The sequence below is a fragment of the Anguilla rostrata genome, chromosome 15 (genome assembly GCF_018555375.3).
Source record: "Anguilla rostrata isolate EN2019 chromosome 15, ASM1855537v3, whole genome shotgun sequence".
Classification (NCBI taxonomy): Eukaryota; Metazoa; Chordata; class Actinopteri; order Anguilliformes; family Anguillidae; genus Anguilla; species Anguilla rostrata.
Window position 1 is genome coordinate 33115082 of NC_057947.1, and position 25716 is coordinate 33140797.

Sequence of the window (25716 nt, forward strand, 5' to 3'; positions counted from 1 at the left end):
TTGGAAAGTATGCGAAGAACAGTCTCATCGATCCGGAGCGCAGACAAGACCGTGCCTCTCCAGAACTGCAGGGGGGGTGGGGGGGGCTGTGGCCCTCTGGCAGGGAAGCTGAGCTGTGAAACGGTCAGAGGGAAGCAGCATCGCGGGTGGTGTGGGGGTGTCAGAAACACCTTTTGGGTTGGGGTGGGGGGGGGGGGGGTGAGGGCTCCACACCGAAGGTGATCCCAGCACGAATGCAACGCAATGGACCAAAATGTCACTCGGAGAGAAAGGGGGTTAAACCAGCTGGCCCGGGGGGAATGAATCCATTGTAGGTACGAGCAGTACTGGAACTATAAAAGAGAAGGAGGGTTTTCAAAAGCCCAAAAAAGAACGATGGAACCCAAAAGGCTCACAGGGCGAGCGTAACGAAGAAGTGCTCAGATAAAAGTCTGATATTCTGAGTGAACAGTTGCTCAGAGATGACTTCGGTGGGTCAGACAGGGACAGTGAGGGCTGGCGGACCCACGGACAGGTTCCTGTACCAATACAGATCCCTTTATTCAACACAGAAAATTCACCACTGTTTCCAAGGAGCTTAAGTGAAAAAGTAATATAATACAATAGCATCGCGATGTCTTGGAGTTCTCATTCAGAAGCCCTGAAGTGCTGACATTCTAGAGCCTTCAGACACAATGGCGTTGCAACGTCTTGGAGTTCCCATTCAGAAGCCTTGAAGTGCTGACATTCTAGAGCCTTCAGACACAATGGCGTTGCAACGTCTTGGAGTTCCCATTCAGAAGCCTTGAAGTGCTGACATTCTAGAGCCTTCAGACACAATGGCGTTGCAACGTCTTGGAGTTCCCATTCAGAAGCCTTGAAGTGCTGACATTCTAGAGCCTTCAGACACAATGGCGTGCGTCTTGGGTTCCATTCAGAAGGCCTGAAGTGCTGACATTCTAGAGCCTTCAGACACAATGGCGTTGCGACGTCTTGGAGTTTCATTGAACGATTTAGGGCCATTCGGAGACACAGCGATGCCATCGTTACTGGACAGCGATGGCCATTCGGAGATTGATGCCATCCGTTACCTGGACAGCGATGGGCCATTCTGAGAAGAGATGTGATGCCATCCGTTACCTGGACAGCGATGGGCCATTCTGGGAAGAGATGTGATGCCATCCGTTACCTGGACAGCGATGGGCCATTCTGAGAAGAGATGTGATGCCATCCGTTACCTGGACAGCGATCATCTGGAAGAGATGTGATGCCATCCGTTACCTGGACAGCGATGGGCCATTCTGAGAAGAGATGTGATGCCATCCGTTACCTGGACAGCGATGGGCCATTCTGAGAGAAGATGGGCTATTCTGCACCTGAGACCTGAGGCACACTGAGAGCGATCTCCACCGCAAATCACCGCGAGCTGACAGCCGCAACAGAGAGAAACATCAACACCTTTCATCTGCTCCCTAAAAGAAAAACATCATCTAGTTTTACAGACGTTTAAGACCCCTGGGGTTTCAGCGTTTGCATCGATCTCGAAGTGTGAAGTCGAATTTAAGGAAAAACGTTATCTTATGGTATGGTACAGCACACTAAACTGAACTGACAATCTTACCCACAGACAAGCAAACACACATATGCATGCACATCTTGGCTTGGCTTCGAAAAAAACATTTGTGTTTTACTCTGACGAGAAAATAAATGTGAAATGTATGCAAGTGAAACGTTTCAAAAATAAGATGCTGTTAATTTAGGTTATCACTGAAGCTGCCAAACTGTTAGTGAAAAGATAAAATAATGGCATTTAAACATGTGTTAAAGTTAAGGAAAAAATGTTGAATCGCTCAAAGTTTTTCTTGCTCTAACTTTCGCGTTGAAGCTGTGTAAAGCTTGTCCCTGACTGAACTGGGACTGGCTTTCCTACTCCCGCTACGCTGTCACTGGCTAACAGACACGGCCGTCAAGATTTAAACTTCTGTAACCTGACAGAGACGGATGGGCCTCCATCAGATCAATACCCTTCAGCTCCCATTGAGTGGGCGAGGAGAGGAGGCCGGATGGGCTCATGGGATATGGAGTCCCTTGCAAGACGTCTGTCTCCTCAGACAGGAGAGACCAATTTCAAATTACAAAATCAAATTACAGCCAAGCGGTGTGGAACCCCCAAAATATGTGCGACAATTATGAAATTTAAGTTCAAAATAAGCAGAAGCCAAATCGCCATGGTGAATGGTATTACTGTGAGGGGGAAGAGCAGGATGTGAAGCAAATGTATGAAGTATGTGAAGCTCCTAGTCTGTCTTCTTGGAGTCATTTTTGCCTATGCAGCCTAACTATGTTTTTTGTACACGTGACTGAATTCAAATTTTATCGATATACCCAAACGCATTCCTTCAAGATGCCTTTTTCAAGGTTACACATACAAGAAGCTAAGTGCTTCTTATATACAGAACAGTAAAATTAGAAAACCTCAAAACAACCAAAGGGATACCTTCTTAGAGAACGAGAGAGGAGTTTTAGGGAGCTATATCTGTGTCTTTGAATTTGAATCAACTTAATTTTAAAGATGATATTACTGCCTAGGTATTTAACCTACCCTGATCCAAAAAGTTACATAAAATACTATTCTTTAAATAATGTGCTCTATTTCTCCAGATGAAATTGAAAAGATTTCGGTCTATTTCATTAACTACAGTTCTGCGAATATACTAGCCTTGCAAGATTTTCGGTTTCAGAGATTAAAATGGCATTTATAGATAAATCTCTCTGTAGCCTTTTCTCATTTTTTTGTATGATAGGGTCAAACTTCAAATTCATTCTTTCATCTTGGTTTTTATAAATCTTAATTCCAAGATATGTAACAGTATGATATGTGGGTGGCTGCGGCCGTTGAATTGGAAGCCGTTGTTTCAAAAATCGATATTTGGTTCCTTGTGCTCTGAGCTGAGGCTGGTGGGCGGAGCCACCTCGTTGTCAGTTGGTTAAGGGGCGGAGCCTGTTTGATTTGGGCCAGCTGTGCCTAATGAGCCACAGGGTATATAAGATTGCTTCTGACTTTACTTAAAGTTCATTTAGGAACTGAGAATGGTAAGGTGAGGAGCTTAACCTCCTGGTGGATTGGTTTTTCCTCTACTCCAAGAAAACTTTTAAGTAAAGGTTAGACTCAGCATTTTTGTGATCCACAAGATTTTAGTTCAGTTAAAGCAAACTACCCTGAAGTGGAAACTCTGTGATGAGAGTTTTGTGAAATAAAAATTAAACTAAAAGGGAAAACCGTTAAGTTCTCCTTTTCTTTTCTCCCCTTTTTTAATTTCATTTAAGAGCTATTTTTGGTTTTTAATTTCAACCTCATTGTCTGGATTGACTTTGAGGGAATAGATAACATTTTAAACATTAATTGTTAACACAGAAAGAGAAATTCAGTTAGACATTTCACTTCCTTTTTTAACTTGTGTCCTATTCTGCAGTAAGATGGTCGTTTTGTCCTGACAAAATTTACATTCTTTTCCACCTATCTGAATACCCTTAAAGAGGTTTTTATGAATACCAAGCCATTGTTTGAGTTACTAGAAAAAACAGAAGGTGTTATTGGTGACCCTTTTGATTGAAAATCTAGGAGATGTTCTCTCAGGTAATTTGACAGAACAACTGTTCCTATACAAATATTGAATAGCTTTCTTAATATTTGGCATTGGTAATTACCTACCAATGCCAAATAGGTCCAGGATTTCAGAAATAAAGGCCTTGGTATAAAGGTAATTAAGCCGAGTCATTGCTTCTATGAAAACAAATGAAAGGAATTCACTAACATCCTCTTTGAAGGCTTTAAAAAAATTCACTTAATAGGCCATCGTTTTCTGGTGATTTGTCATCTTTTAGTTTATCTGCATTCCTCTTAACATTCTCTACTGTTCCCCGTCAATACGTTCAGAATATCACCAATATCAGGATTCTTGCTATATAGCTTTCATTTTTTTAAAAATGTCACCGAACAAGAAATGTTTTTGGAGTCCTCTGATATTCAGCCGTACCAGAGGGAAGAAATGAACCACTCTCACTCTCCTAGGCTGGATCGTACTTCTGAAATATGTGGCATCTTCATTACTTCTGAAATGTGCGGCATCTCTGCTAGTTCTGACGTACGTAGGAGCAAGCAAAGTTCCCACACGCGTCAGTTCATCCAGTGTAAGCCCAGCGCTGACGTCGGCTGCGCCAGCTCGACGTTGACGGGCACTAATTACGACAGATATTCACACGAACAGTCAGACGCATGAACGTGTGAACTTCTAATTTGCATACTGCAGCGCCCATGCCAGTTTGGTTTCTTATAAAACTGCTGAGGCAAAGCTGAGAGAAACATGTTTTTCAAACTGAGAAATTAATTCTCTCATTGATTTGTTTGCTCAAAAACAAAAGTATATTATGGTCCAAACCTAATAATTTGAACAAAAATCTAAATAAGAAGAATAGGATTACTAGGGATGCCATCCCTTCCTGTGATTCAATAAAATTGTTCCTTATTTAATCAATTTGGCAATCTGGGACACAATCTGTTCTGCATTTTCCTACACAAAGTTCTACACACACCCAAAGTACTTTCACAGTAGTGAGAATAACGTAATCGTGAATAAAATCAAACCAGTTTCACAGGAAATATAGTAGTTGAGACATGCAGAATCAGTGGCGGTAACAGACAACACCTCAAGCACTGCTCCACTGTGTGTGTGTGTGTGTCAGTGCGTGTCAAAGGTGCGAATGTTGTCAACTGTTGTCTATTCATATACGGTAGCCTTTCAATCATGTCTGTTGAAATTTTCTTATTGGGGGGGCAGAGCTTTGTTATATTTCTGTATTGAAGCTGGCAACCCTAGTCATTACCGCAGCACTCAAAGCCCAGTTTACACCCATTTCCTACAGGGCTTAGATTTTAGTCCTGAGCAACAGAGGACGTTTGTTAATGTCCACATTTGTGCAACTGACGTAAAATTCACGCCTGACCGAACATCCAATGTTAGCACTTAGCCTCGCGCTTAAAGTTTTCATTCCTCTGAGCCCCAGGGGTGCCCGAAGTAAGCCCGAGGCTAATGAACTATGCGCGGAAGATGGACGAACTGGGGACACACCTCCAGGAAGCGAGGCTAGTTAGGTGCACATTTGTGAATATGAACCTACGTACAGTAGACATACTGCTACTGCTGTTCAGGAATTGGCTAATTTACTCTTGGCAAATGCAGTGTAAGTTAGAGAGCCTATTTTTTCATACTGCAAATACAGCATATTGGGGTAAGAGCATTTTGCTGTTGCCCCATTTGAATTAATGCACTAAAAACTTTGCCTTACAATTAGTCTATTCAGTCTCTGAAAGAGGACTGTTGCTAATTCCAGAATTTTTCAAGGACGGAGTTCTAAATGGAGTGAAGCAGTGTCCATGTAATGTCTAAAAAATTAGTGCTGAGCGATTAACTGAAATTTCAGTGTTTAAATCAATTGATGTCGGTTTGATTATTTGAATTGACTTAATTTGGTGGCCTGGCGGTATCAGAGGCAGGCCCAGCCCTTTTGTTCCGAGGCCTGGCTGTACAGAGGCAGGCCTGGCAGTACGGAGGCAGGCCCAGCCTTTCTGTTCCAAGGCCTGGCTGTACAGAGGCAGGCCTGCCGGTATAGAGGCAGGCCCAGCCCTTTCTGAGACCTGGCAGTACAGAGGCAGGCCTGGCGGTATTAGAGGCAGGCCTGGCAGTACGGAGGCAGGCCCAGCCTTTCTGAGACCTGGCTGTACAGAGGAAGGCCCAGCCCTTCCCGGACCCGGCTCCAGCGATATCTCCACTGCATCACCGCTCAAGTCTTCTAAGACGCGGCGTTCCGACGACACTTTGTCGGAGAACGCGCGGCGAGGATAACTCATCTCGCTTACGACCCGCTTACCGCTCTCTCGGACAGGCCGATCCTATCTACGTGATTGCTTCCCGAACGTTGCCCAGGAAGTGCAGCACTTCAGACGGGGAGGGGGGGGGAGAGACAGACATCGTGGGGGGGGGGGGGGGGGCAGAAAAATGCCACAGCCTTGCCGAAACGACTCGGTCATGCTCCGCGCTGCTCTGCCAGACGAAGGGTCTGCTTTTCTGAGCCTGGGGGGGTGATCCTAAGCCGGCTCAGAGTCTCGCTCTGCCCTGTCAGTCAACGCCCAGCCTTCCACTGCATCGCTGCGTGTATCTGACTACTGTATTTGAATTTTACACAGAAACGGCATTGGGCATTCAAATGAGCACTGAAATCACTTCCAGGCACTCGCACACAATGTCACAGCGGACAGTAATCTCCTAAACGTGATCAAAAAAAAAAAAAAAACTAAATACAGTATTCAAATTATATTAAATGGCCCTGGCAGCATTGCACTGGAATGGAACAAAATGTCCTGGGGTATTCTGAGAGCAGATAATGATGTAATATTGATTCAGTGTCAGAAGACCTCATATTTCAGATTCTAGTTATGGCCGAAAGTCCGGATCGCGCAGAATTAATGCGAGAGTCGGAGAATAAAGAATCCTGTTGTTTCTGCAGTGCGCGTCGCATTGCCAATGAGGGGGAAAGGCCTTCTGCAGCGGCTGCTAGTAAATCAATCATCGCGCATTTATTCAAACTTAACGGCGGTTTGACACAAAGTCCTCATTGAAACGGCTCGGAAACCGTTCAACGCCTACAGAAGTTCAGTCCACCCGGTCCCGAAAACAACAAACCTTTCATTTTCTCAGCCGCACATTTATCATGTGAAAAAAAAAAAAAAACGTAAGGGAGGCGAAAAATCAATATAAACTAATAAACGAGACGTGCTGTACAAATGCGACTCCTCAGTTGCCCCGTGTACTGCAGGGGCTGCAGTCCTTAAAAGAGCTGCCTGAGTTCTAACAGAGACGGACTGGCTTTTGCAAACAGTGCGTCGTGAAGGCAGCAAAATTCATTATAACCCACAGAGACTTGCCGATGTGGAGACCAGGGCAGAGTAAAGCACGGTAAATGTAGCCTCTGGACAGCTGGAGAACACAATCCTGTGAAATGGTATACTGACTTAGCCGTTTTTCCACAAAAAAAAATAAATAAATGTGTTTTCAACAATAATCGTGTTGTCCATCCAATCTTTTTTTTACAATTTCAGCCGGTGGAGTCTGTATTTTACGGAGCTGTTTTTTCAGGATGTCTGGATTTGCGCTGAATGAAAACGATGATTTAATATGGCGTCTTCCTGATATTCACAGCGCAGCTGCAATGCGGACGGTCTCACGTGAAGGCGTCGTTTCCTTGTGGATTTACACGGCGCTGCTGCTGCTGCTGCTGTTAGGGACACCGCAGACCCAACAGTATCAGTGATCTCCCTGTTCCAAGCAGGGCACTGCTTCATCTGAGCTCGAATCAGGACCTGACCCCCCTACCCACATCTGAGCTCCACCCAGCTCGAATCAGGACCTGACCCCCCTACCCACAATTCCCCAGCTCTCGGGGTCGGCCTGTCACAGGGAGTTCTGCGTGTTGACGGGGGGTGAGCTGGGTCATAGCCACAAACACAAACACGGGGGACCATTCTACAACGGAGTTGGCCACTTGCTGTTATAAGGGTCAAGGCAGGAACCACAAAGCACGAAAAACAGGGGTAGAAATTATTTGTGACTCTTGATTTTTATATCAGCCAATATACTAACAAAGCAGCCCCGCTGAAGTTCAAGTGGTGCAATTCCAGTGGGGGGGAAGACGGGAAGGTGTTGAGGTCGTGTTGTTGACAGTTGATAAACAAACGGCAGTTGAGATTCGAACCGCCAGACGCCCACCTGCCACGTTGACCTTCTCGCTGTTCCCGGGACCGGGCGCGGTGGTGCTGCCGCCGCCGCCGGTCCCGTTGGTCAGGTTGCCGCCCGTGCCGTTGTAGATGATGTTGTCCACCTTGGTCTCCAGCTTGCCCAGCCTCAGCAGGATGTTGTCCAGGAGCACGGCCAGGGTCTTTTTCAGGTCTGCGGGGGGTTCAGAGAGCCACATGAGTCCCCGTCTGTTAGCCTGCGGCTAGCGCCTGTCCCATTAGGACCTGGATCTGCTGAGAAGCTTTCACGAAAATACATTTAAATGTGCACTTGCAGTTACCCTGAACACTCATGAGTGACACATTCAGAGGATTAAAAAAACATTAGCCAGAAAGAATAAACATCAGCCAGAAAAATGGTTAAAATGAATTTCATTTATTTTGATTTATGCTGCGGTGTAATTAATTAAAATACATAAGTAAATAGTTTCATTTGCGCTGCAATCAGAGGTGGGTAATCCACGTTCATAAAGTAAAGGTCCTCCAAAGGTCCTACAAATTTGCTCATTAGCACAAGTCTTCAGTCAGGAGGCAGAAATAATTAGTGGCTCAATATTTAGAGTTCATGGGTGGAAAAATCACACGGCAAGACTTTTACTTTTTTGACCCCTGGACTTTCCACCTCAGGCTATAATTTACATTAAGCTTTTAATTTAAAAAAATAGAATGGATTTTATTTATTCTTTGGGTTTGGCCTTGAAATGCAGCTGTATGTGGTTGCTTTATGTTGTAACAAAAAAACAATCCATTTGATGCAGGCAGTGGCCATGCACGCTTCTTCCAGGAGGATCAGGACTCAACCTCTGGCCTCTGTGCCGCGGAAGATTTCTGACTCAAACCGCCTCAGGTCTTTATTTAATGGAAGAAAGTATTTTGTGGAGTTAAATCTCTTTGCAGATATCGGCACCTCTACCTGATTTTTCCAGGGGGTTTCTGGGTAATTGAGCTGCAAAGCCTGCAGGGTGCTCAGAACTGTCCCTGAGGAACAGCTCTCCCCCCCCCCCTCTACAACCCTCTCTCGCCGCGAGGAATCGGTGCCGGCTTCTGCTCTGTTGCTATAGTTACCCCGGGGAGGTGCAAAGACCGCAGGAACAGAGAGGGGCAGTGAGCAGACGGGGGGGACCCTTCAATTTAATTCTGATCTCTGCTCGCATTTCTATATTCCTAAAAGCAAGGATTCTATCTATTGACAATAGTAAAGGTTTTTACTCGTGCAGTGCTGAAAATGGACTGCTAACAGATCTGAGCAAGCCTAACTTGTAAGTTAAACAAATTTCAAGCTGCGGCCAATCAGCAGATTCTTCAGAAATGCCTTACAGATGAGTCTTTTTTTTTTTTTGTTGTTGTTTTTTTTCCCCGTTTTGGCTTAATTTCAGGGGCCGATGCCACCGCCAGGGGCTTGCTCCTGAGACAGCAGGGGATATCACGGGGGGGGTGCAGGAAAAGCCCCCCCCCTCCTGTCACTCAGTGGAAGCTAACGCTCCCCCCAGCACCACTGCATGTGACATCACCCCCCTTTCGGGGGTCGGGGTCGGAGTACGGGGGGGGGGGGGGTTGAGATGACGGGCGAAACGGGCTTGCGGATCTGGGACTGATTTTTGGGGTGGGAGTGCCCGTCGTCTCCGTTTTGCTGTTGCTGTTTTCGTGGGCCGGCCGGAGAGGACGGGGAGCAGATCAAGTGGAAAGCCGGAGCGACTGCCTGGGCATCGGGCCCGATGCCATTATACCGACAATACAGCAGGCTCTCGGGCACGCGCCCCACCCTCCATCGGCACGGAGAACGAGCGAGATTAACAACTGGGGAGCGTACAAAACCCAGCCCTCCTCTCCTCCACATCTCCCCTCCACTCCACTCCGCATCTCCCTTATTTAGACCCCGTCATATTTCATCTGTCTTCCTCTCACTCTCTCTCTCTCTCTCTCTCTGTGCGTGTGCGTGCATGTCACTCAGAGAGGGACTGTGTGTGCGCACGTGCATGGGTGTGTGTGAGTGTGTGTGTGTGTGTCTGTGTGTGTGAATGAATGTGCTCTCCTGAGTCTTGAGTGATGACAACCCTCCACAGGCAGACGAACAGTCCCGTGTTAGCTGACCAATTAAAAGCCGCAGTGCAAAGTCAGAGCAATAAGGCGAAGAGAAAAGAACGAACCTGTGGATTACGCTGGAGACGCCAAGCGAATGGATTTGGTCAGTCAAGACCCTAGCTCACGGCCCCTATTGACCAGGTTAGTCGCAGCTGCGATCCTCAGCGCACAATTCGACATCCGGCGCTCTGCTGGCCGTGTGACATCACAGCAGTGCTTTCACTTCTCAGTGACCACTTCTCATGTACAGGAAACCCCGGAGGATGCGGTGTTACCGCCGCCACCCCCACCCCCACCCCCCCGTGGCCATTGTGATTCAGGGTAACAGTACTCCAATAGCAGAACAAATTCTGTAAGAACTCACGCTGGACTGCACGCGGGCGCCACTGAAACACGTTTTAACTACAAAGCGTTTCTCAATCAGCGGTAGGCCGCGTGTTACTCATTTCCTTAAATGAAATGTCGATGCACAACATGGTGCACGCGTCTGTGTGTCTGTTCTGTGCGTGTGCGTGTGCTTGTGTGTGTGTGTGTCACACACACTTTGCCAGTGCAGCCAAGAGCAAGAGCACGCATCCCCTTACATAATATAACACAGTGCGCATTAACTACTGGATGCATAACAATAAACCTCAAAATTCTGCATTTAATCCCTCCCTGGCTGTTTTAGCCATCTGGATTTATTCATTTTTTTCCAGTGAGGTTTCCACACACAATGTCCCTGCGGAGATTACTGAGATTGAAAAAGGCCACACACACACACACACACACACACACACACACATAGCACGCACAGCCAATGCACCAGCTGGGCAAGACAACAACTGTACAGCTTACAGCGGACAGGATGAGCACAACAGGCCACCTTTAATCTGAAATCCAGCTAAACTCACTCCCGCTGTAATGTGTTTGTTTTATTCGTTCCACAGCTCAGTGAAATCGGCAAAATGAACTCCTCCAACTGTCTCTGGAGAAAAAGGTTCACCTGCCTTTTGTTTGAAATTAACAATAAATAACTGGTATCCAAGCTTAAAACGTACATGTCAAGTAGAGTGCCATAAAAAGGATTTGTTTTTTATTTCTAGAAATCATTACGATTTATTTGTTTTAAATAATTGTAAAAAAAAAATTGTATTTACTCAGTTTCCCCTTGTCTAATATTACATTTTGTCTAAAGATCTGAAACCATTCATTGCGACAAATATGCAATAATAGAGGAAATCGGGAAGGGGGGTAAAATACTTTTTCACGGCACTGTAAGACTTCAAAAGTCTCAAGTCTGTAACAAATGCACCAGCGCATGCATTGCTTTCTGTAAACTAAACTGACAGTTACCTGTATATCTGTGAGAGAAGTGATATTTGAAGACTTCTCTAAAAGGTCACCTGCCGCAACCATACCCTTCATACCCTCCACCCACTCCATCTAGCTACTGACAGATGCAGAGCATTTGGTATGCAAAGAGGTGTGACTGTCCACATCCACTTTTCCTTTTGTGTAAAATACTTTCGCTCATTTGGAACAAGCATGAAGCAGCACTTGAAAATGTCACTTTCACTCACTGAACCAGCAGACGCAAGCAATGCAGTCACCGTGCAAGAATTTCACTGCATATAAAGCAGAGGCCTTTGCAAGAAGTAATTATTCAACATGCAAGCCCTCTAATTTAAATCATCCTCTCTCAACCATAGCAAAGGAAATAGCTAGGGAGAAACTGGAGAAAGAAATTTTCCATTTTACGCGATACTAAAAATTCACTTCCCAAGCAATTATTGCAATTAGCCGACTGTATCAACTTATGTATCAAGTAGGTCACCATAAAACAGCCTCCTGTCATTCCATTCCATTCAGAACGTTTGACTTGGCACGCTAAACGGCTAGCCCCACTGTAGGCCGACTCCCTAAACATTAACACCCTCGAGAAGAAGCTATATCATGTCATCGCGAAGACAAGGTGGACAAGCACCAACCAAAAACTTTTTGGGAAAAACTGCAATGTGCTATGATAACACACACCATACTGTACCAAGCTGGTAGTGCTCTATGGGTTTGCCAATATTGTTTAATTGCTTCCATGCCGATAAAGTTCATTGAATCGAATACAGTATCTACATTTGACAAAGCAAAGCTATTGTGTCCTGTCATTAGCCTACAAATTTAGAATCTTGACTGTACATTGTGTGTATTCAACATTAGGGTAAATTAGGGGAATTTTCTCTTTGTAGGTTTACTTTTCAAACTGCCTCTACCATAAATTAATATTACCACCTAACCAAGAACTTGTTTACCTCCAAATTTTCTTTTGAAAACAAGTGAAACAAGGGGGGGTTATATTTCAAAAGACCAGCCAATTTCAACTCGTGCTTCAGTCTACGAACAGCCACGGTCCTATTTTGTCCATGAATAATAGACGGGCTCTTTAAGAAGACCCAGAGCTCCCTAACATGCTTCCACTCTGACGGGTGTAAAAGAATCACGTTGCCTTGGAAACCGCAGGGACGCACCATAGAATGCCTATGCATGTAGAGCACGGGGAGCGAGATTCTGCCCTGCAAATCCCCCGGCCTATTTTCCTGCTTTTTATATCATTCTACGCTATTGCTGTCTGCTCCCTCGTTCTATTTTTAAATCTCGAAGTGTAACTGGATAACGGGGCAGCCATGCTGAAAATCATGGAAGACTCTGAGGGATTCCAGAGAGCACCCGGTCTTAGGAGGTTAAGCCAGTATACCCATTAAGCCCTCTTCCATTTATGGATTTGAAATAAAAATATTATAAAATGATGGATTCATCAATTACGTTGTGCTCTTTAATGTCTTGACCAATTCATCAACTTTAAAGCTTTTATTCTATGCCAATCAGATTTATTGTTACAGAATAATGTCCGCATACCCCCCAGTTGGCGTGGTTAAAGTTGTACAAAAACCTTTAGAAGATTAAAAACTTTCAAGCATTTTCTGTTTTAATTAGCATTTTTGTAAAAGAAAACCATAAATCAAATGGGTCGATTCCCCACACAAGCTTGTTACCACTGCCAACAACATACAAACCACAATGTCTTATCTGAATGAAGATGTATTTTCAGTTTGCAGTCAAAGTTTATGCACTTATTGTACGTCGCTTTGGATTAAAGTGTCAAAGAAATGCAAAAAATGACTTCATTTTGAGTATACTGGCACCTTTAGAATTCAGCTTTTTCGAATTTTATCAACGATCAATGACCAGTACTTCCCTTAACCACTGGGGGCAGCCGAACCTCAATCCATCTGCAAAATATCTGGACCCCTGGTTGTACCTGATGACATAACTGCTAAAACCATGAATCATGCACCGTGCCATTTCTATAATCCTCTGACACACTCAGCTGACTGCAAACAAGTGTTAATGCGTCAGAAACGTAGTGGACGTTTAGATTCATACAGTACCCAACACTGACTGCTCTTGCCCATATGGCTTGCCAACACCACTTTGGTACCATCAGCTGTGGTCAGAGTTTCTGTGATGGGGGGTGATTGTGCTGCAAAATGACTGACAAGCGGACGATCCGCTAGAGAAAGGGATGCGGATGTATGTCCCGTCTGTTTCGCATCTCTCTTTGTTTTTGCCTCGTCATCACTCAAAGGGAAAACCCGCAACTGCTCCTACGGTCTCTTCCTCCTTCCTCAACAAACACTCACAGAAGCTGGAATCTGTACTGCCATCTCTTCTCTCTGTGTACATTGCTCTTTCTTTATGTGTCTTTCCCTCTCTGCATTGTGTTCTGTGTCTCACACTCTCCCTCTGTGTGTGTGTGTGTGTGTGTGTGTGTGTGTGCGTATATACTGGCGCTCATTCCTGTTTTAACTGCAATGCAGGAGGATCGTTTTTGCCAGAGTAATCAGTGGGCTAAGGTGACACTCTACAGCAAGGTCTCTGCCACTTAAGCTCTGTCATCGGATCTGCAGAGTTACCTTCAACACGTGTCACATCACCGTACAGTATGTGGGTGACACAGGCCCTTGTCCATCCAGTACTGACAGACTGACAACATGGATTCCCTTTGCCAGAAATAAGGTCCCAGTACTGTGTTTCACTAAGTTACATCATACCATGGTGCATTACCTGAAGGATCAGGACACAACAAAGAACATGATGAAGTGAGTCAGCAAATATGTGCGAAGGAAGGTGTCTTTTTTTTTTTTTTAGGGAGCCATGTTAGAATACCTGGTCAATACCGGGACATGTGACACTACGCCACTATGCGCCAGGCCAACGTCCACGTCTTGCTCTTTTAATCTCCCGCGTATCTCAGACACAGGCAGACACCGCTGGTGGGCTCGGGCCCGCCGCCATGACAACCCCTGGCTTTGCGCTGCCCCCGGCGACGGTCGGGGTGGTAAATTCCAGGCGGCGGACAATAGGGGGCGGGGCGGCCCCCCCTCTGTGGCTCGCCGAAACCGGATAGGCTACCGCTGAACCCCGGCGCTTCCCCGGGGTCAGAGAGGGCGAGAGATCGGATCACACCCCCGGCGTACCCTCACAACGGAAAGAATGACGTTACAGGCATCTAGCAGACTCTCTTATCCACAGCAACTTACACAAGGTGTTTTTTTTTACATAGCATTTGCATTGCATCCATTTATGCAGCTGGATAGATACTGAAGCAATGCAGGTTAAGTACCTTGCTCAAGGGTACAACGGCAGTGTCCTACCTGGGAGCTGAACCTGTGACCTTTTACGAGGCTAGATTCTTACCCATTATACTACACTGCTGCCCAAAAAAAGATGTTTCCATGGTGAAGGCAGTGTTTGCATTTCACTTTTAATATGAAAGCATTTCATTGTTTTCCAGAGTACCGACCGGGTAAATACCCTTCACAGAAGAATCTTCAATGTAAACTCGAATCACTAATACAGTGCACGTGCTCCGGTCCGAACCCACGCAAAACTCTGTTAGAGTTAACTTGCCACAGAGAATTTTATTGTGTATATTGTGTCAGAGTGGTATTTAGGCACATTGCAACACTGTAAGGGTGTAGCTCGTAGTGCTCACGCATGTCAGCAGCTCTGGATAAGAGCATCTGCTAAACGAACGTAATGTAGTTTCCCTCCCTCTGAACCAAACTACAGAGCTTTAACCTTTCTTAATGGCAAAGGATACAGAACCGGTCACCTCAAGATTTTATTTTAGTTTTTTAGAGAAGAGTGGCATGGATTCAATCAACATTTGTCCAAAAATTAAGTGAAAGTAATAAAAAATTTAAAAATTATCTTCAGTTTACAAAGTTTTATTTTGATGACAACTGAACTAAGCCAGACTGCCCTAGAGCTGCAATATTTTTTATATTAATCAATAGTTAAATCTATAGTACAACAATAGTCGTACTAGACTAAATGAAAAAAAGTCCAGTACAAATCGTACAGCCATATTTGTAATCAAGAACTCAAGTAAGCACTCACGCAATCAGGTAATCAATCGTGTATTTTTCCAGGAAAAAAAAAATGCAAAGGCTGCAAGTCCAGCCTGGATACCGCAGTGCTTTCATTTCTGATGGCTCACTCATCTGAACCCATTGCTTAGAGCTGGCAATTATTTACAAATTTACTAATTTAGCAGACGCATTAAGTGGCTGCCAGGTGCTCAGAGAGGCGACAGACAGCTGGCGAGGACGCTGCGCTGAGGGGGTCTGGTTGGAACGCATGCTGTAATCACTCTGAAGACGGAGAGGCGGGGACCAAGCGCTGCTTGGCACGCCGGCGCGAGATCCGAATTTAATTCAATGCGGACCGGCTCGCAGAAAGCCAGCGAAGCCGCTTCTCGCCCTGCCGTCGCAACTGGTGAGCTCGCCCACGTGGTGAGAGAGACCTTTCACACTGTTCTTGGCGTTTTAATGACGCTCAGAGAAGAAAGCATTGACAAATTAACGGGGGGGGGGGGGGGGGGGTGGGGACGTAACGCTATTACGCAGCTATGGATTTGCGAACTGGCCACGCACGTGATCAAGCAAGGTTGTCAACGGCAATGTCCCACCTCGAGGCTAGATAATTTGCACACTACCTTCAGGGCGTGCAAGGCTAACTTTGTTAGACGGCCATCTGAGATTTTACAACAAAATGCCAACCGACAAGCAAGTGAGCTAGCTCTGACGCACTGCTGTCAAGATGCGTGCGTTGTTGTCAAACTATCACGTCTACGGTAAGATTACCCCTTTCAAACTGACTGTTGTTTAGAGCTGCAGTCGCTAGGTTATAACGGATGAAAGACAACTCACCCCGGGGGATCATCTGTTTCTTTTCCATTTGTCATTCATCATAGGAGTGGATGTATGTCAGGTCAGTTCAGCCTGTTGTGCTACACTTTCTTTGCTCTGTTTCCTTGAAACATTTCAATACTTTCTTCCACACACACCAGTTCCATGAATGTATGTATATTCTTGCCGGGTGTTCCTTCCCTAATTTTTCAATCACCATTCCTCTGCATCGGACGGAGAAGATAAAGATAAAGATATACTTTATTGAACCCTGTGGGGTAATTTGTCCTCTGCATTTTGACCCACTCTAGTTACTTACCCTAGGAGCAGTTGGCAGCCACAGTGCAGCACCCGGCGACCAACTCCAGTTCTGAGGCCAGTGCCTTGGGTCAAGGGCAACTGCAGGAGAGCACCTAATATGCATGTCTTTGAGTGTGGGAGGAAACTGGAGTACCCGGAGTAAACCCACGCGAACACGGGGAGAACATGCAAACTCCACGCAGCGAGGCCCCAAGCCGATATTCGGACCCACGACCTTCTTGCTGTGAGGCAACAGTACTAACCACTGTGCCACCGTGTCCGCCCAGAGAAGGTCCTTCACCAGTCCGTGTAGGGGACGCAGACTGAACACGAGTCAAAATGCACACTGTACCCTGTGCTCAGTTTCAGTGCCACCGATACTTGTATTTAATTGTGACTTGGGAGTTAAAGACACATGCTGCCGAGCAACAGCGCAGAATGTGCAGAGATTCATTTTTGAATATGAAGGGGAAAAAGACGCTTCCTTTAACTACGTCCCCCGGCCAAAGTTCCTGTACCAATACCTCAATTTTATCATCTCCGGTTTTGCTCTGGGCCGATCACTGCCATCGCAGGAGCACAGACACCGCATTTACCAAACTGTAATTTTATTTGGCCTTTTAACGTTTGATTTCTTTCCTTTTAAAACAATAAAATGGTGTTCTGCGAGCGCTGGCTTTCTTGCCCGCCACGGCAAACGCTCACTGAATACGATATTTAATTTACGTGCACTCCGACATTAAGGGCATTTACTGGGAGCAAAGAGGAATCATCCATTCTTTAAATGAATTAATGTCACGGCCAGACAAATCCCATATCCCCAAGCAGGAGAGAGCGGCCACTTCCTGACAGTCTCAGTAAATACAGAGTAGAAAAACCAAGGCCCAATTTAATTTCAGATAAAACATGAATCGCGTTACGGAAGTATCAAAGCCACAATCTTCAGCCGAGCCTCTTTGAAGGTTCTAATGGCTGCGGACGTGCGAGCAGGGCTTTGAACTTTGGCACCTGGTTGAAAAAATTCAATAAAATTACCATCGGGATTGTTAGCAACGGGTTATTCCCCACAAGCAAATTAACAAATACAAACATCGCAGACATGCAGACATGGGGGAGAACTGAAAAGAAGAAGCAAAAAAAAACAAAAAAAAAACACAACTGGCCTCATAAGAATGCTATCCTACACGCTGTGGATGACGCAACAAGCAGCCAACAATTCACACCGCCTTTCCTTTGTCCTTCACCTCTTCAAAACATGAATTAATAAGAAAGTCAAATTCACCACAGGCTCCAATCAGCGCTTCAGAATTCATTTCCTTAAAGAAAAAAAAAGTCAAGGCTACCAAAAATATGCCCAAAATACGTGGCTCAATGTTTTGTGCATCTGTGTGCACTGACCAGGTCATACATCACCTGACATACTGCATGTTCCCAACCCAGGAAAACTATTTGATGGGCATTATTAGCCAGTTACTAATCCTGCTAGTTCACGTTGTCTCTTTAACTTAAATAGAGCAAGAGCATAAGCCAACCAATCACTGTTCTTTTTTGTGTGTGACTGAATTAACACTGAAATGAGTATGGATGGGTAGCCAGAATTGGCATCTACTTGGTAACAGTAACTTGATTGGTCAGAACTGAAATACAAATAGGCCAATGGGCAATACATATAAATATTTACTACCTCTGGTGCAGGTTTATTTAGATTATTCCGCTGCTAAGACAACTGTAAAACTGTCAAAATATTCTAAAATACCCCTTTGCCTGCTCCCTGCTTGTGTTAGCAGTGCGTATTTGTCCTGCTGCAAAGTGAATGATCATAAAGTCACCATTCGACTGATATAGCGCCCTTCAGAGGCGTTATTAATGCTGCGTTTTTGTTTCCGGGCGACAGGGCATCGTTAAGACCCAAAATCCAGAAGGACACGTGCCTGATGTTTGATTTCTGCACCCGTAGTCCAATGATTTCTGAGGCATTCGATCAGATCTGGGCAGGTGGGATCTTTCCGTACACTTCCGAATTCATCCTGCAGTTTCCCTCAGCAGACACGTCAACTGGAAACTGGCACTCGGTGTAGAGCACATACCTCCGCCAACGATATTCAATCGACAAAGCATGCCAGTCCCACACTCCGGATATTCACCAAAGGTTATTCATTTCGTCCCTGCCTCATTATCAAACTTGTTTCGCGTGAGGACAGGCACGTACGTACACATTTTCATGTCTGTATCTCAAACAAGGGATAAGATATGTCTATTCAAATTCTAGCCATTGTTAAGCACTTCAACTGGTCATCACGCCGCCACCTGGCCAATGAGAACGTTGCTTGTTCAGTGGCCAGAAATGAGCTTTCCAGCACGCCTTATTTGTTTGATTTTTGCCAATAATGTCTGCTGACAGGCAAACAAAATGTCCAGCCTACATCCTGGAGAGTGTTCTTGATCTGTTCGGCAGTTCAAAAGGGGTTTTTCTTCACAATTAAAAGTATTTTTTGGTAATCCGCTATGGTGGTCTTCCATGGTCTACCAGGTCGAGTGCTATTTCTGAGCTCACCAATTCGTTCTTGCTTCTCAACAATGTACCAAACAGTTCATTTTGACACATACAATGTTTTGGTTATGTCTCTGATTGATTTACTCTGTTCTGCATCCTTACGATAGCCTGGTTTACAGGCATTAGTACTTCTTTGGTCCTCATCATGATGAGAGACAACAGACTCCAAATGCAAACTCCACACCTAGAATCAACCCTCTTGCCAGCTTTCTTATGCAAGAACTAATGAAGCAATGACACACACAGCTGGCCAAGTAACATCTGAGCACTGACAGTTGGCTGGGTACAAATCTGTGGCATTTGGAGATGCACGGGGTCTTCCTTCAGATACGCCGTGAATACAGGTGACGAATCACATGAACTGTCACTCCGACACAGACGCAGACTGTCTGTCCCGAAAGTCAAATTGGGCCACGTTCAGGTGAGTCGTTTTACACTCGAAGTGCAGCTCGGTTATAGTTGGGAATCAATAACGACTGCAGTCCTCTTCGCAAAGCTGCTCGTTGAACAAATGGGTCTATTTGCTGCATGAACCGCTTATTGATAGTCATTCTCGTGGTCTTAGACAGTACAGAATAACGCGGCGACCGCCAGTCAGCCCGCTGCCTGGACATGTGGCCGTCCCTGCGCCGAATCAATACGCTCTTTTCAAAGACGAGCAACCGGGTTACATATCATTAATGGCTTTTATAGATCGGCTGGTCTCTGAAAAGCCTCCTGCTACAGACCGACACCCGTATTTTATTTAACCCTTTGCGCGTCGGCCGTCAGCAGCGTCGCCCCACATTTTCCTTATTTCTATCACCTTCACCTTCTCTCGTTGGGTGCCATGCGACGAAGACCAACTGGACGCCAACATCGGACACGGGCTTAAAATGAAGAGGCGTCCCATTAACCACCATGCATCACCGTACACACGCGCAGCAAGGGCCCGCCCGTCCACCGACGGTGGAAAGCGGTGGTTTGCATACTGCGTGCGTTCCACACCTGTGTTTACACAGCTGCCCCGGAGCCTGCGGGTCCCTCAAAAAACCGCATTGCTCAACGCCCTGTGATAAGATGCATTAAACAAACGACAAACAAAAAATAAAATGCTTCAATAAACAGAAATTGACTTCGAAATCGAACAGAGATTCATCTTGTAGATTTACTGGTCCCACAAAAGGTTCTGTTAACCTCAGAGACGTGTATTATAATGGGGGAAAACCTGGCCTGTCTGCATTTATTAAGATAAGATGTATTAGTGAGACAATTTCAGGCACTGCACTGCAATGTTTTAATATTGTGGGTGGGGGGGGTGGGGGGGGGGGTTTGTCTGAACAGCTATCCAACACAACTGCTTCATAAATCATACGGTTCCTGCCATCAGGGTTTCAGCTAATTCGCTGAGGGGGAACGAGAACATCCTGGCACCCATCCATAAAATAAAAATATGTCCCCGTGCACCCACTACCTTTTATTACATTCATTAACTCCACTACGGCACCTGCTGTGGATCTGCCCAAACGTAAAAGCCCATAATAATCAAAATGTGAAATCTAAAACACCACCTACGCCTCACCAATGGTAATGGCCATCGCGGCAATTAACACCCTATCTGTGTACTGCAAACAGACACTTACCTCCCACTGGCATTTTAACATATCATTCATCGTGACTAAGTGATGTCACCAGGCTTCTATTTTTAACCCATTCAGGAGGATTTACAGCAGCCTCTCAATGTTTTTTTTTTGTTTTTTTTTATTTCATACAACCCTACTAGGAAAAACACCGTGGGGAAGGATAACTGCCATTTTGACCTGAAATTTTCAGTTTTGTCGAAAAAGCTGTACCGTGCAATTTACAGCAGGCTTTCAATGTTCAAAAAAATGTTGTTTTTTTTGAACCCTACCAGGAAAAATCGAGGGGAAGGTTAACTGCCATTTTGAACTGAAATTTTCAGCTGTGCCGAAAAAGCCGTTCCGTGCTAATATTAGCATTGCTGCTCGGGAACCACCGGGATCTCCACTACCGCTGAGCGAGATTTGGGGTCGGGTCAGGGTCTCAGGCCCCCCCCCCCCCCCCTTGCTCACCGTACGCGGTCATGGTCCCCACGTAGGGCCCGTCCATCACGTTCTGGTTCTCCTGGGCCAGGGCCCGGATGTAGCGCTTGCTGAGGTCCAGGATCTGCTGGCGCAGGGCGGCGCTGCTCTCGTGGGCCGCCCGCTGCTGGATGGTGAAGTGCAGCAGCATCATGCCCCAGATGAAGCCGAAGCTCACCAGGAAGAAGCCCAGCTTCTGGGAGGAGAGCTTCCACAGGTACACCGAGCCCATGGCGGCGGGGGGGGACGGGACGGGGGGGGGGCGTGGGCCCCGAGCACGGGCTTCTCTGTGCGTTTGGGGGGGGGGTGGGGGAGGGGGAGCGTGCGAGGAATGGAGAGAGGGGGGGGGCGGGGGTTTCACAGAGCGAGCTGGTTCATGGCGTCGCCGCGTTCACAGGGGCCCAGGCCGGGACCCTGCCGATCCGCTGTTCCCCTCCCCCTTCACGCGGGCAGCTCGCCCCTCGGACCCATCCCAGCCGGCCACACGGATCTGCTTCTGCAACACCGCGCCATCCTGTCAAAGAAGAACACACACACACACACACACACAAAAGCGCCGTCATAAAGTGGGAAAAAACGCAGCCGTTCACTATAGTCTTATTCCGTCTGGTAATTAATTTACCGTTCTCACAATGGCAGCCTTCATAAATAGCTCTTACACATAAGCACACACTCCAGTCACAAAAAAACACAGGCCGCCCTCTTCTTCGCGTGCCGTGAGCTCGCAAGCAGGTGCTACCGGAGATGTTTTCATCCGTTTTTTTTTTAATTCAGGACGTTGGCTGTTCTGCAAGCGTGACTTATTAACCGCTCCTTCCTGTGAAAGCCTTATTTTTGCCAGAGCTGAATGCAGGGGTGGGCAGGGTGGGGGATTTGGGGGGAAACCCACAGGCCAATTTCACAAAGGTGCTTGCGAAAGAGCCCCTCCAGCCTCCACCATGGTTAAGATCACACTGAACTGTGTCAGTGGAAGAAAAGCACGTCAATATCATTTTAAACTCTGTTAGTCCAAGTGGAAAAGCATACTCCCATAGACCCACAAATATTTTCTCACGGCAAGGACCGAAGGAATCGTTCTATTTAAAGGATATTATGTGTTGGCTAACTGGCCTTGTGATGTTATCATAAAAAAGATATGATATGATACAGAGCAACTGTCGCCGATCATTCGCCTTCACACTCCTCCTGTCTTCTGTCTGAACAAGCCCAAGGTTCACTCTGTTCAACACAGCCAGCTGTTGAAGGCAATGAAGAGGTCAGCTAAAACCACTATTGCACATTATCAACTCCCCCATGAAACGAGTGCACAGCCAAACCTCCTGAGAACAGAAACAAGAAACAAAAAACTAGAAAGTTCCACGGAGCAGGTGTGGCTCTTTTCTCCCCACCCATCTCCAGCTGAGAGGTCATCCTGTTCCTATAGAAACCGTGGTAAACATGATCGGCCTCACCAAAGAAAAACGGTGGACAGCGGAAGGAATGTGGCTGCACAGGGAGGGGGTGGTACTCTCCAACTGTGCATCAGAGTACCGTGGTCCCTGTGCAGCTGAACTGTGCAGTCGGCTCAGAGTACTGCGCACCCTGTGCAGCTGAACTGTGCAGTCGGCTCAGAGTACTGTGCACCCTGTGCAGCTGAACTGTGCAGTCGGCTCAGAGTACTGTGCACCCTGTGCAGCTGAACTGTGTAGTCGGCTCAGAGTACTGTGCACTCTGTGCAGCTGAACTGTGCAGTCGGCTCAGAGTACTGTGCACCCTGTGCAGCTGAACTGTGCAGTCGGCTCAGAGAACTGTGCAACCTGTGCAGCTGAACTGTGCAGTCGGCTCAGAGTACTGTGCACCCTGTGCCGATGAACTGTGTAGGCTGCTCATATTTCGCTCCCTGTGCAGCTAAAATGTGCAGTCTGCTCCCCAGAGGACTGCTCTCTCTGTGTAGCTGACACAGGCAGAATGTGTATCAGAGTTCTGCGCTCCCTGTGTAGCTGACACAGTCAGACCGCTCATCAGAGAACCGTGCTCCCTGTGCAGGTGACAAAGGCCGACTGCGGCCACAAGACTGACTGGAGGAATCAGTGTTATGGAGTGAGGCAGATGGGCAGCATTAGCAATGAAACCCAGGATATTAGGAGAATGCAGCAACCTGCAGCTCAAAGAGTGATGCAGACCAAATAATCAAGAAATAGTATTACGTTCATCAGTACAGTTGGCATCTGAACATCTGTAAAACAGGGAGAGGAAAGGGAACACATTTAATGAAGTAGCATTATGCTCCACAATAACATTCTTCTCTTCTGTATTTTTTTGCTTTATAAAAAAACAACATTAGCCTTCCTGTTTTTGTGTCTAGTTAAATCAAAAGGAAACACAGGCTCCTAAAAAAGCATGTTTGTTTTAAGCTAATGTTCTTTCATGTACGGTGCCAAATGACAGCAGTAATATTTCAAACGCATCGCAATTTAGCTGTATTATCTCAGGTTTAATGAGGTGGTCCATCCAAGCCAAACACTAACAAATCACCTTGGAAACCTGTAACATGTCATTTCCATTCATGGTGGAGTTCAGCTTTCAATAAACACCAAATCTAACCTCTAATCACTGCCTAATTCACAAGGTAATAGAACCACGGTTTTCTCATCAAGATAATGAGCGAGGCCAAGATCCTTTGATGATAAATGAGAGGCTTTGACAGTCAGCACTGTCCTTCTCTTAATTCCAAAGGCGTAACCCCCAACCCCCCCAACCCCCCCTACACACACACACACACAAGCAATTATATTTAAAATTACAGGGCAAAGGGATCCTATGACAACTGCTCTTGCATTTCAGCTGTCCAACCCCGAAGCACAGCTAAGATACTGAAACATATTAGAAGACGGGGTGAAGCGAAACTTCAGAATGTGGCAGGGCCCGTGTGTGACAGCACCGCGTGCCGGGCACAGTATAATTACCCAAACGGCAGTATAATGAACGGGTATAAAGCACGTTCTGGTGACAGCTCAGGACCAAACGGCGTACTGCAGGATGTGCCGCATGACAGCTGCTCTGACGGCACACGGGGACACATTTCTGGGACGCTGCAGCCGATAAATTAATTATTTCCAGTCAAACATTCTCTGGGCCTCCTCCATTCAAAGGACCAGCGCGCCTACAGTAATAATTCCCTCACTTGTGGGGAACATTTCATGAAGTCTTTCATAATCTCTGAAGCCCACAGGAATTATTCACACAGTAAAACTGTCAAAACTGCCGGAGTGTTTGTTCAGCCCTGTTAATTTTATGATCCAAACGCTGCAACCTTCCTCCGGGCCATTTTGTATATGCATACACACTCATGTCAGATTATGTACGTACATACATGCTCGTTTCGGATTCCGATCAGCTCTTGTCCCAGGTGGACGGCCTGCGTCCTAGGCAACGCCTAACCCCCCCCCTCCTCCCCCTTCCTGCCTCAACACAGGTCTGTCTTCCAACAGAGTTCCTTCAATTGTCTCGCCGATGTCAAGGACATCAATTTCCCTTTGAAGGGCTGAAATTAAAAAATGGCCGTCGACAAAGGAACCCTTCGACCGTGTCTGCAGAGGAAACTGAACCGAGCCAGAGCCAAACAGTCTTCAAATGACCGCACAAAATTCTTTGTCAGTATCTGAGTGTAGGGTTCTGCACTACCTCGTGAGAAATGATTTGCATGTCCAGCAGTGCAAGTCGTACAAAAAATTCAAATTAGCCTCGCATGCTGCTGCATTTAACTGATATGAAATGGGACTGCCATCGCTATTGGGTACTTCAGAGCATCATGGTGCAATAAAAGAATACTGGCATGAAACACGGGACAAATTGTTGCAGCACAAACGCTCTCTGTTTCTCTAAACAATTTATTTTAAAAATAAATGATTGGAAAGAAGCCACTAAGATCTGTCCACCTTTTGAGGATGTTGTTGCACAAAGTATCATGCCAAAAAGAAAGTGAGGACATTTCATGGTAAGCTCAGAAAAGTCTCTTCATAAATAATTCATGAGGAAAAATGAGAAAGTGGGGATGGGGATGCATTCAACATTCGGGTATGTTTCTTATGTTTCTTATGGGGGGGGGGGGAATTGTTCTCCGTCTCGCTGTCGTACTGCAGTGGGTTATCGTAGGCCTGGTCGCTGAAGCAAATCTCGTGAATAAAAAAAGAATTATTCACGAGAAGCGTGAATGTCTTTTCGTATGCTTTCATTTTGTTTTGGCTAGTTGGCTTGCGGATGTTAACAGGATAGTGTTCATTGTTCTCGGCTAGAAATAGCTGTACAAAATAAGTAATTGTACCTCACTGAACCCGTGTTCAGCAGTTGTCTACGATCATGAAAATGCACTTTTTGTACGTCGCTTTGGATAAAAGCGTCTGCCAAATGAATGTAATGTAATGTAATGTTTTGTTTTTTTTTGCTCCTGTCCAATCAGGAGCGTGTACGGCACGGAGCGAGCAAACATCCTCACGAAGCAGGTCCAGGGGGCGGGGATGCGGCATCGTGCCAAAAATGGCCTTCGTTGGCACCATGGAAATGTCCGGTACACCAGGCCTGTCGTTAACGCATTGCCTGTTCCTGCTCACTGTGTACCCGCCACAAAAGCCAAATTGCAGAAATACAACTCTTCATAGCGAA

At 46.1% G+C, this 25716-nt stretch overlaps 1 protein-coding gene across 1 annotated transcript in view; it reads right to left on the minus strand.

Annotated features, from left to right (window-relative positions):
- Positions 1-25716, minus strand: part of mgat5 (alpha-1,6-mannosylglycoprotein 6-beta-N-acetylglucosaminyltransferase) — a 108277-nt gene that overhangs the window by 66594 nt on the left and 15967 nt on the right. Inside the window, exons 2-3 of the mRNA XM_064310002.1 lie at positions 21067-21589; positions 7803-7982 (exon numbers count right to left, since the gene is read on the minus strand). Of these exons, the coding sequence (XP_064166072.1) occupies positions 7803-7982; positions 21067-21307 (421 nt within the window). The 5' untranslated portion in view covers positions 21308-21589. The remainder of the gene's footprint in view (positions 1-7802; positions 7983-21066; positions 21590-25716) is intronic.